At 35.3% G+C, this 15,097-nt stretch overlaps 1 protein-coding gene across 4 annotated transcripts in view; it reads left to right on the forward strand.

The window, feature by feature from the left end:
• The window catches only part of LOC140171728 (uncharacterized), a 243,489-nt gene that overhangs the window by 170,991 nt on the left and 57,401 nt on the right, over positions 1-15,097 (forward strand). For 3 of the 4 annotated variants that reach the window (XM_072195039.1, XM_072195038.1, XM_072195040.1), the window contains one exon: positions 9,496-9,556. In XM_072195039.1, the coding sequence (XP_072051140.1) occupies positions 9,496-9,556 (61 nt within the window). Of the gene's footprint in view, positions 1-1,450; positions 2,293-9,495; positions 9,557-15,097 lie in introns of those variants that run through there. The other variant, XM_072195041.1, reaches the window with a different exon arrangement.

Consider the following 15,097-nt stretch of genomic DNA (forward strand, 5'->3'; position numbering starts at 1 on the left):
TGCTTACAAATTGGGAATTTGGGACGCTTTTTTTTTTTTACTTTTGCCATTTGGTTGGGGGTGGGGTGAAACCTCTGCACAGAACAGCAACTCATTAAAGGCAACAATTGCATTCTGCAAAATGTAAGATATTCCGAGTTGCAATATGCATTGATTTGTTAACTGAGACTCATATTTAGCAATGTAAATAAGCAAGGTTACCTACATTCAGTGGTGGCGCCATGGGGGCATGAGGGGGGAAAATTCCCCCAGTCAGAACTCTAATGCCCCCCTGTTAAAAACCCATAATTACGAAAATTTCACTTTTTTATGGTAATTTTGCCCCCCTGAAATTCACTTTTCCCCTCAATGCCCTCAAAGAAAAAAATTTCTGGCTCCGCCACAGCCTACATTATTTAGCATATCTTCGCTAATGCATTATGGGTATGTTTTCTAAATGGATAAATTGTCACCCTGCTATGATAATTGCCTAAGTCATTTTTTTGTAATTTTGTGAACAAAGTACAAAATATAGTTCAATCATGCATTGAACATATTTATTTGTTCTTTGCACAAGAACAAATGATAATGATACAAATAAAAGGGAATAATCCAAAATAATTAGGGTGATTACATAACTCAATGTTCTCAAAATTACAAAAAATGACTTAAGCAATTATCATAATAGGTGACGATATTAGCAATGAACAGGATTCATCACATGATTGACTATGAAAAGATCATCAAGTGATAGATCCACTCATGATTTCAGTCTCAGCACCATGAACTAATGACCCCTGCTAGCAATTAATCACTGTTACAACTTTGCAAATTACTAAGCAATGAGGGCTATTCCAGTTGAAATCCATACACCCCCTATGGAAGGCATGATCTTAATCTCCAAAACAGGGGGTGCAGATTTCAAATGGAATCGCCCATTTAGGTAACCTAATTTGAAATTCACACTCCTTCTGCATTAAGGTTTTCTAAAGGGGGTGTATGGATTTCAACTGGAATAGCCCAGTAGAGTTCAGTGGAATTCAGGCACCGTATCGTTGTGTTCCACTTTCTCTGCCTCAAAGGATCTACAGAACTTCTTGTAATCACGGCAATGCACATGTCTTACTGTAACATGTGTAATATATGAGATTTATATGTATTTTTCGAAGGACTTCCTGATAGTAATTTGGTGGTTCCCATGTTTACATCATGATCTGGGACAATGTATAGCAATTCTGCATGTATCATAAACTGATGACTAAGTTCGGTTTGTATATCCACGTTGCCATCGGGGAACCCGGAACTACATGTAGGAGACTATGATGCCAGTACTCATGATCTAACTGACCTACTATGTTTAAATCATAATTGACGCAAATAGGATGTTTTGTGTGTGACCTGACCTTTTTCTTCTTTACGGTCTGCTAAGCAAGAAATTTAGTCTTACTTGGTGGCTATGGAAGCTTATGGATAGGTGTACACAAATTAGTCTTGTGGATAATTAGCAACTATTGGACTTGTGTTCTGATCAGTGAAAATCATTTTGAAGAGATCCAGTTTATTGGACACAAGTCCAGATGATCTTTTGACTGCAATGTGTTAACACAACCCATCCTGCGCCTTACAAGTGACAAGGCCTCAAAGAAGATCTGTTTGCCAGCATGCTTGCTTGCCAGTCACACATCAAACAGGACTATTGTTAGCACTATACAGTCTATATTGACACTTCCTTTTTCATGGTCTACTCAAATAGTGCTAATGCTAATTCAGGACAGTGAGCCTTGGAGATAAATGCATTATTATTACTCAGACAGAAGGTTGCAGACTACCATTGCAGACATACAATTACTCAACCTTCTTTTGCTTTCAGTCGCTTTCTTGCATAAGTCTGGACTACATGTATATAATAATACTTTATAGGAATATATAGTGCTGATCCATAACAAGGTTGCAATTCATTTCTAGACCAGCCAGCAACGAATATGTGCACTGTGCTGTGATAATGCTACATTGTATGTATCATTTGTAATAATCGTTCATACCATTGAGTATGTGTACTCATGTGGCCATTGATCGATTCATTTGTGGATATTTTACTCAAAAACACATTTTATGGATACTACCAACCATACACCAGGACCATTATACCAGTGTGGATTTAATTATATGAATAAGCTAAATTTCTGATTGTGAAAGTATCAGTATCATCAGTACCAGTTAGTGCAATCATTTGGAAAGCTTTAAATCAGATACAATGGATAATTACCTGTACTTTGGAGAAATTTATTACAGTAATGATACTGATGATGAACGGTAAGTGGCTAGTAATTAAAAAAAAAGTTTGTATTGCCTTAAAGCCCCAAAACCAGGGTTGCATGGTCAGTATTTTTTTTTAAATTTTGCCACATACAATATTGAAAAAAAAAACTGGAAGTTCACAAAATATGATGGTAAATAATGATTTATAAGGCTTTAGGATTTTTTAATGTATTGGAGTTGTGCGATATGAATTAGAAACAGGCAAAACATATTGAGAATTTTATACCAAAATGAAAATTCAAATATGAAAAGAAAAAAAAATGTGACCCAATTTTTTCGGATTTTATGATCTGTCCAGCAATACAAATCTTTTTTTAGCCCTAAACATGATACAAGGCAATTGATGAGAAGAGTTGCCAAATATTTCCAGCCTAAATTATGGGTAAAATTGCCTGAAAATTCACCCATTTTAATTGGTGTTTATGGAACAGATAAATACCAAAAATCCAGGGGCCTATTTTTTTTTCTAATTTCTATAGGACAGGAAATGGTTAGAGTGGTGGGAAAATCTTCAAAAGTCACCCAATGGGCTATTCCATTTGAAATCAAATCCATCACCCCCCTAAGAAAGACATCTCCATTATTATCCCACACAAAGATGTGAATTTCAAATGAAGTCACCCATTCAGGTAATCCCATTTGAAATTCAAACCTCCTGCGTGGGATAATTAAAGTCATGTCTTCCATGGGGTGTATGGATTTCAACTGAATAGCCTAATTGGGCTAGTAAATTGCATTTTTGATCATTCTGTTGATGAGTGTTCTGAAATTCTGTTGAGGAGTGTTCTTAAGTATCCCTCAGATATATGTAATTCATGGCTAATCATGCACCACTTCTGCTTCGATTTTCATTTTAAAAACAGGTACTAAGTGTAGACATCAATCAACCTTCATATTGATTGATTCCTTATCATTTAATGCTTTTAGGCAGTGTACCTGATCATGCTCGAGCAGTTATAACATAACCAAAAACATATAGTTTGATTAGCTCGTAATCGGCGGGAATTGTTTGGCTTTTACCACTACGCTGAAAAGTAGACCCACATTAAGATTGATATAGTTGGCCCAGCTGATCTATTTTGTGCTTGTTAATGAAAGTAGATACAGCATAGTACTTTGAATTAATAATTTGTGATACTTTTGGTGAGATATGTCACAAGACAACTCTCAAAATAAAATATATTGATATTATTAATCCTCGATGTTATAATTCCCGCCGATTATGAGCTGATCAAACTATAGAGGATTTTTTGATATAGCTGTAAGATTAATATGGTGATTATTAGCTATATGCCACCATTAATTTTAGTATACTATGACGATAGTAATTAATTAAGGTTCTTTAGATAATTAATGTCAATGCAGTAACGCTATAGAAGAGTTTAATATAAATGAGTTTTTCCAATTATGCAACACAAGGCTATTCCAGTTGAAATTCATAACCTCCTATGGAAAACATAACTCTACCTTCCACACAGGGAGTGCGATGGGGTTACCTGAATGGGTGCGGGAATGGGTGATTTCATTTGAAATCTACCTTCCGGTATATAGGGGGTATATGGATTTTAACTGGTATAGCCCATTGTTATAAGCCTATTGTCTTAATACTTAAGGGGGTACTACACCCCTCAATAAATTTGTGAATATTTTTGCATTTTTCTCAAAAACTAATAACACCCTGGTAACAAAAGTTATATGTATATTATAGGGGCAAGGAATTCAATTACTACACTGGAATTTCAGTGACCCAAGACAAGCGGTTCGATACTTGTGATAGAAAATGAGGTACCGCTAGGATGTACCTCATTTCCTCTCATGTTTACTGAACCGCTTGTATTGATTCACTGAAATTTCAGTGTAGTAATTGGATTCCTTGCCCCAATAATATAGGCCTACATAACTTTTGTTACCAATGTGTTATTTATTTTTGAGAAAAATGCAAAAATAGTCACAAATTTACCACAGGGGTGTAGTACCCCTTTAACAGTATTCTTATCTCAGTGATTTGGAGTTGTTAACTGCAACTGCACGGTACTATATAATACGTGGCAAGTGAATGCAAAATAAGACTCTCTTTTGGCCTATTTTAGTTAGTTGTGAGCGCCACAAAATTCTCTAAATTCAATAAATTTCCTTTGTCGGCCGTGTTATTGAATGTGATTATTTTGAAATTTTAAAAGCTTAAAATATCACAAGTAAGCAGACTTATGTTAATAAATAATATTGATACAAGTTAAAACTGTTGGGGTTCGATAATGACCCCACAAAACTAACCTTCAAATTAATTAAATACAGTAAAATTTGATTATTAATGGGTGAGAGTCGCTGTGAAATTTTTTAATTCACCATGTTTGTAGGCTCCGATCACTCAGTGTGCAAATCGAACAGCACGTACCAGTGATCACGGTAGCTGCGAAATTCACTTCCCGATTCACTTCGTGTTCGAGTGTATGGAAAGTGCCATACAGCTGAGCGGTTTTGCCATAGCTCTCTATCATGCCGATCACCACCTGTATTTCAGCCAATAGTCTCTCTGCCCACTAAAAAGACCATCTGCATTTTAGCCACAGTATAAGCGTGTTTATGGAACTAATGTCGGTTCTTCGGCGTATAAATTCTATAGGGTCAGAAATTGTCCAGCCGTATCAGGAATGCACATATTGATATCACTCGCGATCTAAACAGATGTATATTGAGGCACTTTGAACACTTGAGGACAAATTTAGTACGGTATTGCCGGAAGTGGTACATATTTAACACGGCACTTTTCAGTTATGACCTCGGTCTTTCGAGTCTTGAGAGAATATAATGTGCCGATATTTGATTCACTAAATGACACCAGTTTTGGTATATATTTAAGGATGGTCTTAAAGGTTAGCAACTATTTTAAACTGTTGCGTTTTGGTAGTTCACAGCATCTTGCGAATGGTAGTGAGCTTTGGGAAAAAATTGCATTGATAATTTCATAGTGAGTGTGTAGAAGAATTTAGATATCACAGATATACTTTTCTAGGTCCTGTGGTTCTTGAGTTATGTTGTTAAGAGGGCTGAAACAACAACACTGTTGTAAAACTTACATAACTCATTTACAACAATTAATCAAGTAAGTTTTCAAAGTATATGATTTGTAGACTGAACTTTTGCAAAATATCAAGGTTTATTTTTCAGATATTGAGATATTGATCTAGATCAGGGGTCCGCAAATAGCGGCCTTGCCTTCACATGTGGCGCGTGGCTTCCCGAGTGGCACGCGGCGCCGTTTAGATTTAAAAAAAATCAAACCCTTTGATCAAACTTTGCAGAAATATCTCCAATATTCTATATTTCAACATTAAACAATGCGATTCCCATGTTATCCTTGTAAAGACAGGCCAAAATAGTACAAAATGTTGCACCAAATGGCGTCATTTGCACCTCAAATTTCAAAAAATCAATAGATTCACAGGGGGGACACCCCCTCTGACTCCCCCGGCGACTTTGCAGCCATTGAGTGGCGCTTTGCAGTTTTCTTTTTATTTCATGTGGCGCTTCAACAAATCTATTTGAGGAAGCCTGATCTAGATAATGAAAATTAATTGTTTTTTTGGTTGCTTCGACCAACAATACCTTGTCTACCCTTAAATTATATAACCCTTATGCATGTACATACTGGAAGTTACATAATTGTTACCAGCAGTAGTCAGGTGCCATAGTACGTAATCATGTCTATCTATTAGCTAATGACAAAAAGCGATTGATCGGTAAATGGAAATCCGAAAGGGTCATTTCAAATTGGATTTTCAAATAGCAGGACTGTCGTTATGGATGAAATGCTGAAGTCCACTAAATGACCAAGAGACATTTTAGCAAAGTGGTTATTTGAATGCCATGTATAGAGGCTAGGCCGGCCATGCATTGATATACTCTGTTGCCCTTTTATCTTGTTCATTGAAGAAATGGATGCTAAAAGCCCTATGCATAATGTAGATTCAATTGAAGTTTTGTAACTTGGTTATGGTTTCTATGTTGTAATTTAGTTGCAAGTTTAGAAACTTGGATAAAAGTATAAACTTATAGTGATTAATGCTGATACCCAGCAAACACAAAAATGTTTTAAAAACATTATAAATGTGTTTTGATTATGGTCGAAATGTTTTAATAACTTTAAATGTTGGGTATTGGGTTATATAAAGGTCATTTTGGCAAACATTTTGGCAAAATATTTTATGGACACTTTAATAATAACATTATAGAATGTATTGCATGAAGTTTTCAAAAATATTTTCTGAATATTATTGAAATGCTTTACCCTTATAACCTGCAGTGATACAAACATTTTCTGTTTTCTGTATAATGTTTTGTGTTTGCTGGGTATATGACTTGACAAAAATTATAAGCATAGTAAAATTAGTATCATGTAATTATTACATAATTATTTTCTATGGTTGTTAGGTTTCACCCTGTAGACTATGCTTTGATGCACATCCTCCTCTCAGTCATCAGGTGGACCTGGTGGGCATATGGAGTAAATTAATAATAAACAAAACAGTCACTGAATAGATTCATCAGGTTTGAAGATTCCTGAAAACAAACCATACTCACTAGTTTGACGCTTTACCTTTTCATGAACAAAAAAGTATCTTCAGAATCTTGATTGATGATCTGCCTTTCTTTCGGCTGGACAAATCCCGACCACAGAGGGTGTATGTTGGTCAGAAAAGGATGGTCTATTGCCATTTGGTCTAATACCATTTCGTCTAATTGCCGTTTAGTCTATATTCAATTGGTCTATTACCAGACAGGCTAATTGCCACTTAGTCTAATAATCATATAGTCTAATGTCCATTTAGTCTATTATTGTTTGGTCTAATAACCAGTATGTCTACTAACCATATAGTCTAATAACCATTTGGTCTAATATTTCTTTAATAACTATTTGGTCTAATACCCGTTTGGTCTAATAACCATTAAGTCTAATACTCATATGGTCTAATAACCAGTTGGTCTAATACCATTTTGTCTATTTATTAATAAACTAAATGCTTGTAAGACTAAATGGTTTGTAGACCAAATGAGTATTAGACCAAGTGGCTATTAGACCTATTGGTTATAGACCAAATGGGTATTAGACTAAATGGTTGGTAGACTAAATGGTTTTAGACTTATTGGTTATTAGACTAAATGGTTATCGGACCAAATGGTTATTGGACCAAATGGTTAAAAGACAAAATGATTATTGGACGTAGTGGATATAGACTTAATGGGTTTAGACGAAATGGATGTAGACGGAATGGATATTAGTCCAAATGGTATTAGACCAAATGGCAAATCCCCAAAAGGATGATACACATGACATGATATTGGTCCCTGTCATTGTTGTTCATTTGTTTAACTGGCCAGTCCGGGTGGATACACACTTGGTTCCTGATGTGACCAGGCTCAAGCTAAATGCTTAAGCCAAGCCTTAAAAGCTTATATGCATGCTGACCTATATGAAGAGAACAGAAAGAAATAGGAAATTGAGAAAAAGAGTAAGGAAAAGAAACGCCACTCCAACAAATATGATTTTGCTCTTAGCTCTTGGGTCGATAAATTAGAAATTGTGAATTCTTATTCTGTACCGCAATACAACAATCATGACGTTGGTTCCTCTTGTACAAAGACCTCTTGATCATGTTTATATAATTTTTATGATCCTTTTCTGTGGGACAATTGTATGCCCTCTCTGGTCGGGATTCATCCAGTCGGAAGATATGATCATTAATCAGTATACTGAAGACTGATGCTTTTCGTCCACAAAAAGCAAAACTGGAAACTAGTGAGGTAATTTTGGTTTTATTCGCAAGAATCTTATATTTAATCTAAATAGTATAATAATGCAATTACTTTCACATCTCATGATGCTAATTAAGCGGGAATTTCCCTCGTTCACTGTTCACTATAAATTCATCTCTGATACTGACTGACTTTGTTTTGTTTTACTAAGAAATGTAATAGCTTGCAATGGCCATAAGTTCATAACAATAATGCATTGTATTTTTTATCATACATTTTCTGAAAAGAGTCACTTTCCCTCTATACTGACGTATATGTAGTACATAAGTATGATATTTATATACAAATAGATACAAGCGGCCAACTAGTATGTTTCTATTCAGGACAGGTTGCTGGTACCGTTTAGTTTAATTTGATTTAGAATATATAGATACGGCTACATGTTAATGTGCTCAGTAGAAACAGATTAGCTTTGCTCCAAAGCCTACCAATAATTTACCACCTAATAGAAGAGAAAAACTATGCATGACATATCCGCTCTGACACTGGTCCGAAGAGCGACCGTGTTCGCTAACGCTCGGTGAGTGGGCACACTTCTACACTTGCTTTATGAGCAAACAGTTTACTACTATAGGTTCGCTTCACGTGCCTGTGGTGGCCTGCCTAGACAGTATTATGCTTCTTGGGCCACGCTGGACATTGTCCTTTTAAGCTCGTCTAGGAAACAGGACCTTCGGACATCAAGCATTTCGAGGGCTCTGATCAAGAGCTAATAAGTTTGATGAACATCGGGTGTGTGATGTGACATGGCCATCAGGCATGCCACCTGTATGAGTGGATCATTATGTGATGGCTATACTTGCTACAGGAACATTGGAGTATTTTTCATGAATTCACTGACCTTTATATGATTACCTAATAATAAGCAGTTCTTATTGGGTCAAGATAAAAAGCACTCCCAATGCACATTGCCAGTATAGATTATGTGAACATTTTGATCATCGGTATAGAAATATGGTTTATGGTGGCAAACGGAATAAGTTGGTGGGGTACCCAAAAACCTGTCCTCCAGGGGCTGATCGAGTGACTGCAATATGTGCAAAATAGGCTGTTTGTTTTACAGAAAACTGGGGTGCTGAAGCCCAATAAAAAACTTCATGCACCCGCTGTGGAAGACATGACCTTAATCTTTTACACAGGGAGTGAGAATTTCAAATGGAGTTACCTGATCAAATGGGTGACTCAATTTGAAATCTACACCCCCTGTGTGGGAGATTAAGGTCATGTCTTCCATAGGAGGTATATGGATTTAAACTGGAATAGCCTAATACAGCCTGATGATGCAGTGTCCAGTGAATGAATCAGTCAGTTTTCTATGGTCTCATTTTGTCGTCAAATTGCATTTTTATGATAGTTTTGTTTTTCTCGTATTTTCATTTACAGATCCAAATCTATTGGCACTTCTGTCTCAAAGGCCTTCACTGATGCGCTGACAAAATTAGAGGTAAGACCCAGTCATTGATTGTGACCTATTTTGCTGTTTCCTAAGTAACAAAATGTTGTAGATGGTACAAACTATTCTTTTTTTTGAATTGGTATTACATGACAAAATATTATGACTCAGGGGAGCACCATTTTGGCAGTGATCCTATTATTATTTCAGGGCCAACATCATTTCTAATTTGAAAGTCAAGTTGGATATTTTATGAATTAAAAAAATTCTGAATAAAAAAATACTGAAAGTGATATTTATTCTAGTTTAGGCCTATGTTATACTGAAAGTGAAACTAATATAGTTTTGCCTATAGGCCTATGTTGAGGAAATGGAAACATAGTCAATGAGATTTCTTTGTATTCTATAAATAATTCTAGTTCTGTAACTTAAAATCCAATTACGATTTTAGTCAAAGTTTAAGGGCTCTGGTATGAACGTTTCGACAGTATTTTTGTGGGACTTGAGTGCACATCAGATAGATTTTTTGAAATTCGCCCATGTAGTGTCCATGGGGTTAAATGCTGTGCTTATATATAGTTGGAAATGCACAATTTTGGTGTCATAACTGTGTGACAAACGTCTGATAACACAATTTTTGTTATAATTTCATAATTACTGGTTATTATCTAGGTTAATACACAATTATCGCTACTGTAAACCACAATATTTTAGCGGTACAAAATGTTTAAAATAAAAAATAAAAAATTGTATTATGTAATTTTCACAATATTGATTCATTTCCTTATTAACAGGCTTATAGGAAAAAGAAATATTTGTGAAATTGTCACAAATCCATGATGCCACTTGCGAAATTTTATTGCACATGAATTTTCATGCTTTATAATATTGTGAACCAGAGAAGATATCTCACCCTTCCCAGAATCCTTTGCAACATGACGCAACTCCTCATTACATCAACAAAATGACACTCCCTTTACTTTGTGCAGGTTCTCTTTGTATTTATTTTTCGAGAATAGACTTGCTAAACATGGTTCGATAGTAAAGAAATAAATCTCGATGTGCTCTGATCATTGAGGTGTTTTTTGTCACTATCAACCCATGCTGCACTCGATAAAAAAGTACAGGAAATTGAAATGGAAGAAATGCATTGTGGGAAGTGTAAGATATATTCTCTGATTATGAACTTCTAAAATAATATCATGACAGAAATTGGGTTTGCCTAGTTGGGAAGTAAAGCATTATCTACTATTGAGAATATATTATGGTGTGATGTATGGCGTGATATCGTACGATGCTAGCTTGTACGTAAGTAAAGCTGGCTTGGATATAGATTTAGCCTGGCAGAGATTTTAGTAAATGAAAGCTTGTAATGTATAGCTATAAATAGCACAGGGAAATACGGTGTGGGGAGCTATTATTAGATGATGTAGTCAGAATTTGAAGGGTATTACCTTGTTTACATTTGCGTAGGAAAAAGTCGCATGTGTCCAATGTAGGCTGTAAATTATGATTTTATAAATTTCTGTAATAAGGCTGTAGATTAGCATGATTAGTAGTTTTTGATCTTTTCCAATAGTGCTCGAGGAAAGAAGAGGCCCCTTTTCTTTTCTTTTTTCAAATGTGAGATTCTGAGGGATAAACCTCCAGTACCACAAAAAGGAAGTGACCTTGTTCTGTAATAAACCTATTTATATGTACAGTTGAAACTCATTATAACAAAGTTGTCAGGGACAGAGAAATTACCATAGTTCTTATCCAAATTTTGTTATATCAGGGTTGTAAAAACAATAAATAACAAAAGAATTTTGTATCTTGGTTCTGGAAAAATACTTCTTTATAACAGGGTTTTTCTTGTATCAGATTTCGTTATAATGAGGTTTTACTGTGTAAAGTTTTCCTAAAGCTTTCCAAAGACTTAAATATGTTGAATTTTAAATTCCTGAAATTGAGGCGGGATGAGAACCAAAACAGGGTTTTTTTTCGGCTTAATTTAAACAGGTACAATTGATAATTACAACAATATTTTTGTACATATTTAAAATTTAAATTTTTTTAACTATAAGTGATATAAGATAACAAAAGTAAGAGAAAAATTGACAAAATATCCACTCTTTGTGACAAGGTTTTCAACAAATCTAAAAAAGGGCAATTTTTTTTTTGGGGGGGTTGGTCCACTTTTTACAAAAAATCCACACCTCCAAAGTAGATCCTGTGTATGGGCCTGATCATACCACTGAAAACTGCTTTGGCACTGAAATATGGAAATTGTTCAGTTGAACTTGAAGTCAAGTTGACTTTGATCAAGTGGTTCAAACTGGATTATCTGTACATGTACCATGTTGGTTTAGTCTGGTTCAAACTGGATTATCTGTACATGTACCATGTTTGTTTAGTCTGTCCAGGAAATTCATTATCCATTTGGTCCATCATAAACCAATTGAACTGCAGTGATGATTATAGAAGTTCATGTTATCCTGTTTAGACAACACAGTATCCTGATTTATTAATCATGCATATATCCTGACATGTAGTCTTGTCATATCTGTATATCCAGGATTAATAGTAGTGCACTCATCTGCAATGATAGCTGCCAGGTGTCATATTTTTCACAGCAGTGAAATGAGGCCACTTTCCCCCACATCTCATATGCACAGTTTATCCCTTACATATCCTGTGTCTTAAATAGCTATTGTAGCCCACCAGTGTGGTTAAGAGGCTAGGAAATAATTCCTAATATCTCATACCCTAGTTTGTATGCCTTTATCTAATCCTGCCCCACATGACAAGAACTATTTAGCCCTTAAATCCAGCAAAGAGACTGTTCAGTGTAGGATTTTGTTAGCCTTTTTTTATAAACATGTTTGCAGTTGGTTTATAGAATTAACAATAGGAATTTTTGTTTTTACTATCCTCTACCGTGTGATAGAGCGATAGACAGGTCGAATATTTTGAGTAGTGGATGCCGGCTCACACTATATAAGATTTGTAGAATAAATTTTGCAAAACATCAAAGTGTTATTTTTCAATATATTGATTTACATAATGAAAATCAATTTTTGGGCTGCTTCGACCAACAATACCTTGTGTACCCTTAAACAAGTAGCCTATGTAAATTGTAATTGCAATAATGACACCCTATTCAAATATAGGCCTATACCTCTTGCTTTTGTTAAAACAATATGATGATGTATATTACTATTAGGCACCCTAGTCAGGGTCGGATCCAGGAATTTTTGATAAAGGGGCGCCTTTTGGTCGATGACTGAAAAAAATGTGTTAAAGGGGTTACCCCTCGAAAACTCAACGGTTTTGGCCCATTGTTTGCTGTTCATGGCGAATTTGTTCCTTTTTTAAATTTCTTACAATTTTTGTATTTTAAGTTACCGGCGCCCTTTGCTAGTCAAAAAATAGAGAGGGCGCGCGCCGGCTGCGCCCCCCCCCTAAATCCGTCCCTGCTAGTTGAGTGAATGTTTGCTCTAAAAATTTGCTGTTGCCCTCAAATGGGAAGCTTTGGTCAATTGCTTTTTTTCCCTTTTTTTTTTAACCTTCAGTTTTAAAAATCCCCACAAATATAAGATCATGCTTCTTCCATAAGGACATTCAATATTAAGTGAAAAACATCAATTTTTTAACGTCTGTAAATCAATAAATTGCGACCAATTTTTCAGAAGTTGGTCGCTGAGGGTAACACAACATTTTTTGTTAGCCAAATTTGCAGTGCATAGGCAGGGTTTTGGACTGATCATGATATAAATTACCCTTTCTCCTTTTGTTTTTATATGGGAATGATGATATAAATATTATGTTGAAAAACAAGTGACCCCCAGAGCTTGAAACTGACATAGGCAGGGTTTTGGACTGATCATGATATAAATTACCCTTTCTCCTTTGTTTTTGTATGGGAATGATGATAATATTATGTTGAAAAACAAGTGACCCCCAGAGCATGAAACAGACAGTATAGTAGGTGTTTGGACTATTCATCTTTTCTGTATTTCTGCATGTTTTGTGGGGCTTCATGATGATGGATGACCTAATACATATACAGCAAAACATATTATCTGAGATAAGGCGATGAAAATATCACCAACAGCTTGAAAATTTGGGAGGAATTTAATAATATTTTTGCAAATATATTTTGAAATTGTTCTGATTTTTTTTTTTCAAAACTTTTCAGTCAAAATCAATCAATTTTGGCCCCAAAAAGAGCTGATTTTATATGAATTTAGCTCAAACAAATTTAGAAATTTTTAAATTTTAAAACAAGGTTTATTTTTTCATCATCTAAGGCATGTTTTCTTGTCAGCATCTAGAAATACTAAGTTATTATGAATGATCTCCCAGAGAATTTTTCCCAGTGTAAGGGTTTTTCATTTCATAATAATGGCCAGGTTTTATTTTAAGAGAATAAAATGGATCACTGCTACGTATATATACGAGGGGGTATCAAAAAGTTTTAGAAATCGCCCAGAAGTGAATAAGCTATATCAATGAAATTTTGTCAGTGCAATCACTGGTCCTTATGTACACTATGGTGCAAAAATGGTCTCATAAGTGTGTTTACTTTTTTTACAGGACCTAGATGTCACTACCTGCCTATGTAACCATAACCAGCAAAATGGAGAAAAAGGAGGCATGCAGCATGATTAAGTTCCATTTTAAGGGTTACAGTGCCCAGAAAATCTGTGATGAAATAAACATTCCTTTTCCAAAAAGCGACAGTGACATATCACAATCACCACCGAAGATAACTTTCATTTCATCATTAATTTTCTAGGCACTGCAACCCTTCAAAAGCAGGATCTTAATAATGCTGCTTGCCTCAATTTTCTCAATCTTGCAGTTTATGCTCAGTAACTGGGGCAGCAGGTTATTGGCATCTAGTGCCACCTGTAAAAAAAGTAAACATACCTATGAGACCATTTTTAGACCACAATGTAAATAAGGACCAGTGATTGCACTGACAAAATTTCATTGATATAGCTCTTTCACTTCTGGGCGATTTCTAAAACTTTTTGATACCCCCTCGTATATATGTATTTTCCCTTGAATATTTTCAACCTGTCAAGTATACTTCTGACAATATTCTTAGCAATTAACCTTTAATAGAGCTGTGACTTTTAACCCACTTTTCCATTACAGGTTAACTGTGACCACTCTTAATTGTTATCTCTATTGTTTTTCTATTGCTCATTATGGTATTATTTCAGGTGAGAAGCAAATTGGAAAATTGCTGTTGAAGGTGTTTTTTATTGTGATAAAATACCAGAGAAATGCTTGACAATGCATTAATCATTTGCATAATTACAGGGGAAAGGTTATCTGCAGCTGGTATAGATGAGCTGACCTTAATGTTTATCAACAAATGCAAGGGACTGGTATATAGATATGCTTGAGCGAACTGCATACAACCACTACACTGATCAATAGCCTTATTGAGATGTGGCGGGAGGTTTAAAAGCACAGGTCATGAACAAAATATTATGCGCGGGCATACTGCCAGGCAAAAAACAATGGAAATTGTGATGATGCGTGCACATACTGCCAGGCAATGACATCAGAAATCAACTCATCTATATGACCATGCAT

The sequence above is a fragment of the Amphiura filiformis genome, chromosome 15 (assembly GCF_039555335.1).
Source record: "Amphiura filiformis chromosome 15, Afil_fr2py, whole genome shotgun sequence".
In the NCBI taxonomy this organism is placed as follows: domain Eukaryota; kingdom Metazoa; phylum Echinodermata; class Ophiuroidea; order Amphilepidida; family Amphiuridae; genus Amphiura; species Amphiura filiformis.